This window comes from Dicentrarchus labrax, unplaced genomic scaffold (assembly GCF_905237075.1).
Source record: "Dicentrarchus labrax unplaced genomic scaffold, dlabrax2021, whole genome shotgun sequence".
Classification (NCBI taxonomy): domain Eukaryota; kingdom Metazoa; phylum Chordata; class Actinopteri; family Moronidae; genus Dicentrarchus; species Dicentrarchus labrax.
In genome coordinates this window covers 1853038-1865634 of record NW_026136717.1, presented here as the reverse complement: position 1 = coordinate 1865634, position 12597 = coordinate 1853038, and the positions used below count along the sequence as shown (strand labels likewise).

At 40.5% G+C, this 12597-nt stretch overlaps 1 protein-coding gene across 8 annotated transcripts in view; it reads left to right on the top strand.

The window, feature by feature from the left end:
* Nucleotides 1-12597, top strand: part of ehbp1l1a (EH domain binding protein 1-like 1a) — a 49808-nt gene that overhangs the window by 16383 nt on the left and 20828 nt on the right. For 2 of the 8 annotated variants that reach the window (XM_051429574.1, XM_051429578.1), the window contains exons 9-17: nt 1623-1796; nt 2869-3075; nt 3205-3354; nt 4880-5083; nt 5333-5392; nt 5478-5583; nt 7731-8177; nt 8372-12313; nt 12400-12465. In XM_051429574.1, the coding sequence (XP_051285534.1) occupies nt 1623-1796; nt 2869-3075; nt 3205-3354; nt 4880-5083; nt 5333-5392; nt 5478-5583; nt 7731-8177; nt 8372-12313; nt 12400-12465 (5356 nt within the window). The other 6 variants (XM_051429580.1, XM_051429577.1, XM_051429572.1 and 3 more) reach the window with 5 other exon arrangements.

Here is a 12597-nt window from a genome sequence, read left to right as displayed (position 1 = left end):
GAACCTGATTTTTTTTATAGATTATCTGTCTCATGTACTACTGTCAGGATATAGTGAAAGTTTCAGCAAATATGACAAAAAGTTGTTTTTATAAAAGTTACCTACTGCGGCTTTAAGGGTGAAAGCTGACGGAGAAATGAAGTGTGCAAATTTGGCTGCTTTCATCTACTTTGATCTACTGTAGCAGGGTGGTCATGTAGTTTAGTTTATAAGTGAGGGATATCACTATCAGGGTTAGAGTTCAGGTCCGGATATCTGCTGTAATGGTTCTGGATTTTTCAGTGTAACTGTTAAAGATATAGACCTAGGTTCTTAAGTCCACGTTTTTAAAACATGTGATCTGAGTTATGTAATATGGTATGCATTTTTAATTGATCTGAGGCACCTCCTGCTGTGTTGATAAAGTCCAGGTACAACTCGGGATATCATGTCACTGCCCTCATTTTGAATCCTTGAGCCTTACCCAGGTCTATAATATTTTTTTTAAAATGAATTGTTCCATTAGCATAGCAGCACTCTGTTGTCACAGTACATTCATGTGCAGAAATGCATCTGGCTTCTCTCCACATCAAGACCCCTGTCTGTTTCCAGACCAGTGAAGTTTAGTAGATTGCTCTGGCAGACTACTGATAGTTTGTTGCTCCCTAATTTAAGGCTGGGAAAGCGTATGTACATTTTAGCTATACTGTATAGCAATGTTGAATGAAAGGATTTTCTTCTAGACTGATCTTGATTTGACGGTGTTACCAGGCCCCAGGACGTGGTTCTTGCTTGCTCTTGGAAAGAAAGCAGATACACATATTCACCCAAATGATGAACTCTTCCTTAAGGCCCGGACACACCAACCCGATTATCAGCCGTCGGACGTCGTCGGACAGTCGGGCGAGGTCGGTGACTCAAGTCGGTTCGGTGTGTCCTGTGCCGTCGTCAGTCGGCGTCGGCGTTCATTTTGGCCGATTTGACATGTAGAATTGGCCAGTGGAAGTCGGCCTCAATGACCAATCTGATTGGTGGAGTGCTAGCCCTTGACTAGCGAGTAATGACAATAACGATCCTTCTTGACTACTATCAACACTCTCTGATGAAAACAATGACTGACGACAGCGTGCTCTGTGTTTACTAGGTCTAGAGTGATCCGTCATTTCTGGTTTTCATTTTTTTTGGGCAACACAGATTAGTGCCGCCTGCTGTTATGGATCGGCTTCGGTTTGGTGTGTTTGAAAGGCACTTTTTTTTCCCGACTGCTTTTCTGCCGACGGTCGGCCGTCAGGTTGGTGTGTCCTGGCCTTCAGAGGCTAAAAAAATGACAAAACCACTGTTACTATTCACGTTTTATTTAGAAAGTGTGTTCATTAAAGTAGGGAAAGACAGATTTAAGTTTCCTGTAGTACAGTCCTGATCCTGATGTTGCCAAACCAATATACAATATATGTCTATTTGTTTGTTTCTGTTCTCTGTTTGCACTTTGGTTGGCTTTTACCATTCTGTGTATTTTAAGTTTCACTCACCATTTTTCCAATTCTTTTGTTTTGTCTTCTCACCCTCCCCTTTCCTCTTTCCTCCTACTTTTCTACCACTTCCTGTCTGTGCTCTATCTGCTATCTTTTTTGTGCCCGTTTCAGCTCCTCGAAGGCCCCATAGCTTCCACAGTGATTCCTCTCCAGCTGAGGGCTTGGAAGCCCTGTCTTTCTCTATCTTCACTCCTTCTAAAGCCCTCTCCACCTCTTCTCTCTCTTCTTCACCCTCTGATCCGTCTCTCCATCCTCCTCCCACTTCCTGTGATACCTCACAAACAGGTATCACATAATTCAGTTTAAAATTGTGATTGGTTTCTAATTTACATTGGAATAGCATTGGAATAACATTGGAAAAACCAAATACAATCCATGTCTATACAGTACATCTGACACTGTTGATTGGTCTTTGATATGCTGTACGGGCTAATGCTGCATTCACATTCAATGGAAAAAGACAGACAGGAGCTCCTACTTCAAGAAATACCATTCATTCAACTTTTATCCAATAAATATCTTTAGAAAAGAGATAATTAAGCTGGCCCTGTATGACATTATTGGAGAATTTATAAGCAGTTTTTCTGACCAATATTGCTATTTAAAGACCAGTGTGTAGGATTTAGTGGCATCTAGCAGTGGAGTTGCAGATTGCAACCAGCTGATAACTGCTTGCCTTCCAAGTGTGTAGGACAAACTTATGAAAAACATGAAAGGTCCTATCTAGAGCCAGTGTTTGGTTTGTCCGTTCTGGGCTACTGTAGAAACCTGGCGGACTCTGCCAGAAGAGAACCCACTCGTTTGTAGATAAAAACTGCTCATCCTAAGGTGACAAAAACACAATGATTTTTATTTTCACTAATGAAAACATACCTACGAATATTATATTCAATTTAAGCCAATAGATCTTTCTAAATGTTACCCACTGAACCTTTAAATTTTGGTTATTTTTCAGTTTGTCAGTAGGGATCTGTTGGTGGTTTACATGGTTTTAAACAAAAAACAAAAAAGTTACCTGACAGGCACAGGTTCATTTTATCTTGCGTTTTTCTACAGAGCAAAACACAAGCTAACTAGCTACCTAATTTACATAAACTGTTAGTTAGCTAACATTTGGCCAACATTAGCTTACTTATAATGTGACTATATATGTCCCTTTTCACTTCACCAACTGTTACAGCTATTTTACTTGTTTACGGCTTACTAACATCGAGGCTCTTTGTTGCAACCTCATCAAAATTGCTATCTTTCAAATCGCAATTTTGATGATGATTAGTCTTAGTTTGCTTTTGTTCTACCATTTTTCATCACTACCCTCTTTTTCTTTTCTTCTGTTCTTTCCATTTTCATCTCTCAGCTTGTCCCAGTGGCTGGAAAGCACAGAGTGTTCCTTCCTTTGCTTCTGTCTCCTCTTCCTCCTCATCTTCAGCTCCTCTCAGCTCCTTCCCTCCCATACCTCCACCACCTCCCACTCGCAGACAGCCCAAAGCTCGCCTCACCTCTGTGGGGGAGTCCTGCTCTGCCCTCACCAGGCCCACAAGTCTGCCATCTGCCCCTGAGACAGGTACAGGGACAGGGGGCGGTGTTCTATCCTGTCAGAGGCTAGGTCACACTTTCCAGTTCATACACTTGTTACTGCACCTTCACTTATGTTTCTCCCTTGTTTGTTTTTCCTTCTTCCTCTTTTTCCCAGCTTCCTGGCAGAGTGAATGGAGGCCTCCCAAATCTCAGGCCCCTCTAGCACAGCCTGCCCTCTCTCCTAAGTGTCTGCATCTCTCTGCCAATGATCCCGAACAGCCTGCAGTGCTGCAGAAAAAGCAGAGAATAGAAATGCCATGTAATGGTGCTCCACCTTTACCTAGCTCTAGCCTGACACCCTCCCCTGTCATTCAGCCTCCTCACTGCACTCTTGTGTCCTTTCATTAATTTACCCTGCTGTGCCTCTTCTCCTGCCTAACATTTGATGTACTGATATGTGGCTTTGAGTCATACTTACTGATTCAGCATTTCAGTGAGCTTAGAGAGAATATAGAATTCTACTGCCTGTTTTAGTCCGACATCGCCAAGAGTTTAAAATGTTAAATTACTCTTACTCAATTAACTGTTCTTATACCCTGTAGTTCCTGCTGTAAGCAGCTGACGTGGATAAAAGGAGAAAAATCTATATAAACACATTTTATGAACTGATCTGATAAAAGTGCAATCTCCATGACAACTTAAAGGGTAACAACAATAATATCCCATACTTTTCTTCTTGTCAACAAATCATGTGCAGAGCCAAACCAAACAACTAAGTGATCCTACTAGTATTGTATTGTGTGTATCCAAAGCCTGATATATGTTATCTTCACTGTTGCATTGGGTGGCATGTTCCTTCATTACCATGAACACACTGTGGCTTATTTTTACTAACAAAAACACAATGACTTCGATATTTGGATGATTATACACTGATGAAGAATACCAATGAATATTATGTTCCATTTCTGACAATAGATCCTCCACTGCTACACACTGGAACTTTAAGGAAGATATTAAACCTTTTTAAAAAATTAAACTTTTTATTTGATTTAAAAAAATTATTATTAATTCATTAGGAACCAACGGGCTTGGAGCTAGAAGTGATTGTGAAGTTTAGTTTAGTTTAGTTTAGTTTATGATAGGGCTGCACAATTTATCAGAAAATTATCTAATTCACAGTATGGCCAAGTGCAATATCTAAATTGCAGAAGCTGAAATGTTTTGATAAAGGTAAAATGTCTACAAATCTTATTCTCTATAAGAAAACCTGTTTGTTTGGTACGGACCCCAAAAAATCATCATGGTTTTAATAGTTTTTATCAGTGAAAATAAAAAATGTGTGATGCAAAAATGATCACTCCCATTAATTGCTAATAATATTACTATTGCTATGTTTGTGAAAATCATAATTTTTTTAGTACAGTGCATATTGATAAAAATAGTTCCCCATATTGTGACTTTTATGGAAAGTTAATTATTCAGACACAAGGCCGACATGTAAAATTGGCAACATATTTATGTAATGAGTTTGAAAAGATCTCGAAGAATCTTCTGCTCACTCCCTGTGTTCTAACTCTCATCCTTGCTATCTACTGCTTTTCCCCATTTTTACCTCTGGCTCTTCATGTGCTGCTTCGATTGTTCCTTTTCCATGTACTGCACCACCTGCTACCTATCTGTTCCTAACGCTCCAAGCACTAACACTGAAAATAGCTGCTAAACCAATTTTGAAAAGCATACATAAGTTTCAGGTCATTGATATTCCACCTTCCATTTCCTCTACTTTCCCCTCTTTCATCCCCTTCTTCCCATCATCCCTCTGCCCCACTATGTTTCCTTTCTGTCAGCTCTATTCTCTCTGCCCACTGGTCAGTCTTTGGAGCAGGAACCCCACGGAGGGTCTGGATTTGTCCCTTCTTGGAGCCCGCAGATCACCACAGTAGAGACCCCCCCACTTTCTTCTTTAAGTCCTGCTCCTGTGCTCTGTGGGCCTGCTCTCCCTCCTCCTCAGCCTCAAACTGCCTTAGCCTCCCCCACTGACCAAGATGCAGGTACAGAATAGGAACAATGATCCATGTTGTTCCTGCTTCATTAGAATTAGCATCAAAATTGAGTGACTAAACCCCACCAGTTTACAAACACATGTCTCCGCCTGCTGGTTGTTTTTATTAAAGCAGGTAACGCTTGATTCCACACAGGTAAAAGCACACAGTCAAAGTGCTGAGCTGGTGTGGTGGCATATGAATATCTTCTTTTAGGTCATTATTTATAACCTCTTCAATGCTTTTCTTTAATTTTAGAATTCAGAAGACAGTTAAGCACGCTGAGTGAAGAGGATAACCAGAGTACAACACCCACAAGTGAGTACACAATGCAGTGCAGTAGGATAAGTGATACCTATATGCAATGACTGCATGGCTAACTATATTTCTGTATGTTGCTCAGCCTCTGACCCCAGGGCCACAGCCAGCGGGAGGCCAGAGCTGTCCATAGCTTCAGAACGGAAAAGAGATACACATTTTGGAATCGAGGTTGTCAAGGCATCAGCAGGGTGAGGAAATATAAAAGTCTGCCTTTTATCAGGTTTGGTGTTTTTTAATATTTGGCATAGCATGGTTGTAAAGGAATAATTCACCCTCAGATACTCCAACACTGTTAATGAAGATTCCATGTATTTGTGATGTATTCAGGGAGTTCTAAGGAAGTAGTTGCTTGAGTTTATCATAAGAAAACTCTATTCACCAATGAATAACATGTGATAGGGTTGAAAGAGGCTTGAAAAAGCTAGGAGAGGTCATTGTCAAGATTTAAGTACTTTTCAAAATAAAAGTAACAAAGTGCTTCACAACAAAAGCATTTAGGACAATACTAACGATTTGATGCTCTGTGACATCGCGTCTGTGCTCCTGCACGTGGCACGTGGATCGCTTTCCTCGTCAGATTTTCACGGTGCCCTTGTAGCTAAGGTAGAGCTTGTGCCCCATGTACCAAGGCTGAATCCTGGCTGCAACGGCCATGGATGTCATTTCTCTGAGCAATGATACTTACCTTGCCTCTAATGTCCTGATAACTGATTGTATTGATTAGTCGAACAAGGAAAATAATACATTGTCAAATAACAAAATGTGTCTAAATGCAAAGCACATTGCTGCCATGTATATTTAACAGTGTTAGAGCATTTAGGGGTACATTTTTCCTTTAGTAATAACATTTTCATCAAACATTAATCGCACTGCACTAATATTACTGCCAAGGTCTTTTGCTGTGTAATCATACATGGCAACAAATTATTTGCAGTGTATATGATTTTGTGCTCTCTTCTATACTTACATTTGGCAACTGAAGGACATGGGTCTAACTGTTAATTTTTAATTATGAGACTTTTCTCATTTTGGAATAACTTTTTTCCTTTTAGCAGTCAGAAATCACTAAATGTGGCTTAAATGCAGAGTATAGCATTTCTGCTGCTTGGGGGTCTCTCACATCAAAAAAAGAGCAAAATACATAGTTTGATGACATCTTGAAGAGGTGTGGGATCATGGAAATTATTGTTGTCTTTATTGTTAAACAAGCACCATTGCCGATGAAAATCTATCTGACATGACTGACAGAAATTATTTCCACGGACAAGGTTTTATTTAAGTTTTATTCACATTACTTTTAGTCACGTTTGCTGAACTGCTTTGTCACTCTCTGACATATCCCATGTTTCCCTGATAGTTGAAACATTACCTTGAATAAAATGACAGCTTGCTCAGGTCTTGAACATTGTTGGAAACATTTGGGATAACGTAAGTACACTGCCTAACAAAATATATAACATAGGTCTAGCGGTTTTTAATAATTTTACGGCTGGAAAATGCATAAGGTTACATATTTTACCTTAAAGGAAAACTCTAATTACTGGTTAAGACCCTATCTACACAAGGTTCAAAACAACATTAAGGTAGCTAATGTTGTGTGGCATGTTTTGGTGTACATTTGGCATTAATTGGTTAGGCTTGGATTAGCAGCTTTGGGTAAAATGCAACTCACAAACAAACACACACATTTGTTTGGCTTGAAAGGGTTTCTGGTAATGTTTTAAAGAGGTATAGAGAACTCTATTACGTTAGAACACTGTTGCATTTAAAGGCAGAAAGCAACAGGTTTGCCAAATTTAATTTAGATATAAAAAATTCAACCCCTTTATTTTAACTGTAAAATCTGGTGAAGTAAGTCCCTGGTCCCCTCTGTTGAGAAGCTTTTACTGATTAGAATCTTGTAGCTGTTTCGGCACTGCAAACAAATTGTTATCATGCTGTTCAGCTGTTTATGAAATTGCCCAGTATATGGGATTTTAAAAGGGATTCTTTTATGTTGAAATTTGAACAAAATCAGCTCAGTCAATGTTGTGTTGATGTAGCAAGTGCCTGATCTGGCAGTGTTGTTTCAGTGTATTACTCCAAAGGGCTACTGCTGCTTGGCAAGACCTGGTCATTACCTCCGTGATTTATCACAAAACGCTTGTTTGGTTGGTGATTCTGTCTCTGTTGTACTTGTTTGCCATATATAATTTTTATAGTTCTATGTCACATTGCTCTTTTGCTTGTGTGCTGTTCAGTGGAATTCTGTGAATATGGCCTAGATATGGACTGCATTCTGCGATAGAGACTTTCCTTACATCATAACTCTGATCTTTATTTGTTTGTCCCTCAGACCTGAGAGCATGGCCTCACTTCTGCCCCATAGCTCCAGAACACTCAAAGCCCCAGGGCTAAAATATTTTGAGACACCAAAAACACAAATGGATCAGACAGAGTCAAGGCCAGCAAGAACATTTCCTAACGTCCAGCCAACACTTCCTCCTTTTACCTGTTCACTTAAGCAAAACCCTGATTTTCAAGATCCAGCATCTGCCTCAGTCAAGGAACTTCTGTTTAAACCAAGAAGTCATGTATCCAAGATGTCCATTCGGTTAGGGAATCTAGTAGCCGAACCAGAGCCTGTTCAGCGTGAAGCCCTTTCTCCCACCAACCCTGAACCTACTTCCATATCACTCCAGGGACCTTTGTTGCACTTGCCTCACATTGCTACAACCTTTGATACTAAACCTATTGGAAGAATAGCGGCCCATAAAAAAGAAGCTGTAACTATGGATTTAGGGTAAGTGTAGTGTGGTGCTCTGTCAGTTAAACCCCAATTGTATAGTCTCAAAAATTTATCTAAGTTCAGTGCAAAAGTAAATGTGATATTTAAGTAGTATTTAAGTGGATTTTGTTTAGGCATTTTAACAACTTTCTAAAGCACTTCAGTCTTTTTCTTCTGACATCAATCTTTGGTATACTCTACTCCTTCAGAAATGAGAGCATGGCTGCCTCAGTGTCATCTTGTCTCAGAAACGCTAGTTCTGCTTGTCCTCCAATGGTGTTGAACATAACACCAGAAGTTGAGTATGGGGAATGGTCCATTGCGAAAAACTCACAGTCGGAGAAGCTACAAAAAGACACTCGTAAAATCAGCCCTGCTGTTCCAGTTATGGATAAGAAAATCATATGCAACACATCTGCCTCTGACAACGTCACTACAAGATTGGAATCTTATTTTGGGATTCTCTCAGCACAGCAGCCCAAAACAGGCAATACATCAAAACAAAGAGAAGAACCTAATGTGAATTTTGCATCATCTTCCTCAAAAAGCTTTGTTGTGGATGATTTGGACCCTTGTATAGAGAAAGAAAGAACTGAACATGTGGATATGGATAAAAGACCACTGTGTGAAAGTGATAAGAGAGTTACACAGGAACTTATGCTACCAAACTCTGCAGTCACTATAGAAGAAAAGTGTGTGTACACATCTGTGGTGGAATATGGTCCATTGTGCCCAAGAGAGAGTTCTGTTTCTCATTTATCATCCATTTTACAGCCTGAAGCTCAGATTGAAGAAACAAAGAAAGTGCCAAGTATGATTAAGTTACTATCAAGTTGCCCACAATATTCTAAGATTCCTGGCATGACATGTTTACATCAGTCACAAGTTATAGCTTGGCTGGATGATAGGAGGTTATTGTTTCGGAAGTTACCCAGCCACAGATTTCCCTTACTTCTGCATTCAAATTATGTCAGTTCCCTTTATGAGGGTAGTACAGGAACTGCAACAACGGTGCACTTAACACCATCCTGCTCCAGGTCTGCCAGTATTCCTGGATTCCCATCTGCTTTGAAACGTGAGCCAAATATGACTCACCTTTTACCTACATGTCCCAGAAATTGCAGGATTCCAGGGTTAGCTTGTGCTGGATCAATGACTGTATATGGAAAGAGTGTTTGGGTCAGACATTCTTTATGGACGAAACCACTGCAGACAAAAGAAGCATTTATTTTAAACATGTCTTGTGTTCAGGAACAAGCTGTCAGTGATACTAATATGATTATAGTAATGGTGGCCATGTTGCCAACATGTCCTAGAAAGGCCAGTGTTCCAGGGTTTCCTTCTGCACCATTGCAGAAGGTTTCAAATACTCCAAGTATGGCCAGTCTTCTCCCAACATGCCCCAAACAGACAATGATTGCAGGCATGCCATTTAGACAAAGAGTTATGGCAAAAAATGACAGCTGGCATTTTTTGAGGAGGGAAATGAATGGAATAAATGGACCATTGAGAAGTAATCCTGTCCGGGTTCAGGAGTCAAAGTCAAAGGAGGATAAAGAATATATGAAACATATGGTAAATATGTCACCATCTTGTCCATGGAAGGCAAAAAATCCTGGTTTCCCATCTGTATCACAAAAAGAACCCAGTGTGCCTGGTGTTCCATTTGTAGCAAGCCAATACCCCTGCATGGCAGATTTTCTGCCTACTTGCCCAAGAAAAACAAGAGTCATTGGTTTACCCTCTAAGGAGCCAGGTAGTGCTCAAGGTGAATTCTTGGCTCTATCCAAGCATATTTTGATGGAGAAGCCCTTGAGTGTAGGTGAAGTCTTGATTCAAGATATTTCCCCTGTAGGGGATCTCAACAAAAGCAAAATGTTCTGTTCAGTGGCAATGTTGCCCTCATGCCCTGTAAGAACTCGCCTTGCAGGTATGCCTACAGGACCCCAAAAGCTGTTACCGAGTATTGTCAGTTTTGTACCTACATGCCCTAAACTGACCCAAATTCCTGGTATGCCATCTCGAGATCAAAACAGAGGAAAACAGAACAGAGATTGGCATGCCTCAAGGAGAATAATTAACAAGAGATCAGAGCAGACAAGACACGCTTACATTGTTCAGTGGTTACCGAAAGACACAGAAAGCCTTAAAAATATGGTAGATATGTTCTGCCCACAAAAAGCCAATGTTTTTGGCTTACCCTCTGCTCCACGAGAACCCAGTATGGTTAATGTAATGCCCTCATGCCCCAGAAATAGTGGAGTCCATGGTTTGCCTTCAAAAACTGGACAAAAACTTTGTTTATCCAGATGCAATGAATGGTTTGCTTACAAAAGTTTACAGTGGGAGAGTCAATTTATCAAAAGGGAAGTGCTGATTCTAAATGCAGTTTCATGTTTTGACCAGAACACTGCTATGAGTATGATTGCAATATTACCCTCTTGCCCTGAAAATGCTAGTGTACCTGGGTTTCCCTCTGCTCTGACACCTACAATAGCTGATGGCCCAACTATGGTACATTTATTGCATAGTTGTACAAAGGAATCTAGAGTTCCTGGAATGCCAGTTAGAGACACCACCAAACAATTAGAGTGGCTAATGGAAAGAAAGTCGCTGCTATTCCCTGGGGAGAAGTTTGGAGTTACATCACATTTACAGGATGTTAATGTGTTCTATCTTGATTGTGATACAATCATAAATATGGTATCGATATTGCCGTCCTGCCCCCCGACAGCCTGCTTACCTGGCTTTCCATCAATACCATGTCAGATGTTGGAAGATATGCCAAGTATGATCAATCTGCTACAAACATGTCCAAGGCATTCCAGAGTTTGTGGAATACCCTCTAGAGTCCACAGTGAGTCTGGTGAAGCAGAGTGGAGTGTAGACAAAAGGCCAGTATGGGAAAGGCCATTAACAAACCTAGGAAGACTGTCAGTAATACATGACTATAAGATGTGTTTTAGAGAAAAGACAGTGGTCGGTATTATGGTATCAATGTTGCCCCCCTGTCCCAAACACTCATATATTCCTGGAATTCCCTCTAAGGTAGTAAAGAAATCAGTCAAGGCTGTGTTGAATGAAGCTCCCAGCATGTTAAAATCCTTAGGCAATATCCCAAAACACTGTAAAATTCCAGGTCTACCTGCAAAGAATAGTGCAAACAACAATAGTGGCTGGTATCTGGATAGGGATGCAGTTTGGGAAAACCCATTCAATAGAAGGTATGGAGTTGTTCACCAGGATTTTACAGTGAAGGAAATGTCATATAGGGACAAAGAAATAATGCTGAGTATGCTTCCATCATGTCCACAACAGGCCCTAAACCCTGGATTTCCATCTGCTCCTCGACCCCGAGCTGTTGATGCCATTGTGGAAAAAAATGCAGACATGGTACAGTTGCTGCCATGTTGCCCTAGACAGTCAAATATCATTGGTTTCCCCTCAAGAGCCTCAGATAGTTCTGATTCTAAAGTAGAGGGCTGGCCAGTGGTGATGATAAGAACGCAAGGTTTCTGTCCATTTTACAAAAAGTATGGCTCTCCTCACAAAGAGTGTCCAAACATTGTTCTCAGTTCTGGCATCATAGCAGTTCCACAGCCAGACTTAGACCGGCTTTCAAATATGGTAAATATTTTGCCATCTTGCCCAAAGAAAGGTTCTGTTCTTGGTGTACAATCAACACATGTGCACCATTCAGGACTGGGGTGGCCAGTTAAAACACTGCTATTGATGAAGTCAGAGACAAAAACAATCGGAAAGCAAAGAGAAAACCTGATGAGTCAAGAGCTGTCACTAGAAGAACATTCCTTTTGTAAGTTTTCTGTCAACAAAAGATCCATGCGGTTTATAGTCCCTAGCCAAAATGTACCAGAGGATGTACATCAAAGAGTGACAACCAAGCCTTTAACCTGTCCTGTTGAGGCAATTGTTCAAGACTTACCATCATCAAATTCTGGAATACAAGTGGACCAGCCATCCTCTAGAGTTAATGACATTGAGATGTTATGGGATGAGTCTAGTCCAACCAGATTAAATCTTGACTCAAAGAAAACAAAATCTGATGTATGTTCACCATTGGAGATGCATAAAGATGACCATGGCTTTTGGATACCGATTGAGGCTGAAGAAATAGCCCTTCTAGAAAAAGGGTGAGTGAGTGAGAGTTGGAGTTGGAGTTCTCTCTGTGATGTCAGTTGGTTAGTTTTTGAAACATGCTTTCCGTTTCTGTTTTCAGAGACTTGCATTGCAGAATGTGGCACTCAATACCTGACATGCCACTGTTCTTGAGTGTTAGGAAGAGGTGGGTTGCCTTGGTTTGTGCAGTAATGTAATAATGTGATGTAATTCCTCAATAATGCATCTGCTTTATCTCAACACGATCTGACTGACAAGTTTACTGCAAGCTTTGCATTTGTAAGTTATTCTGTGGTTC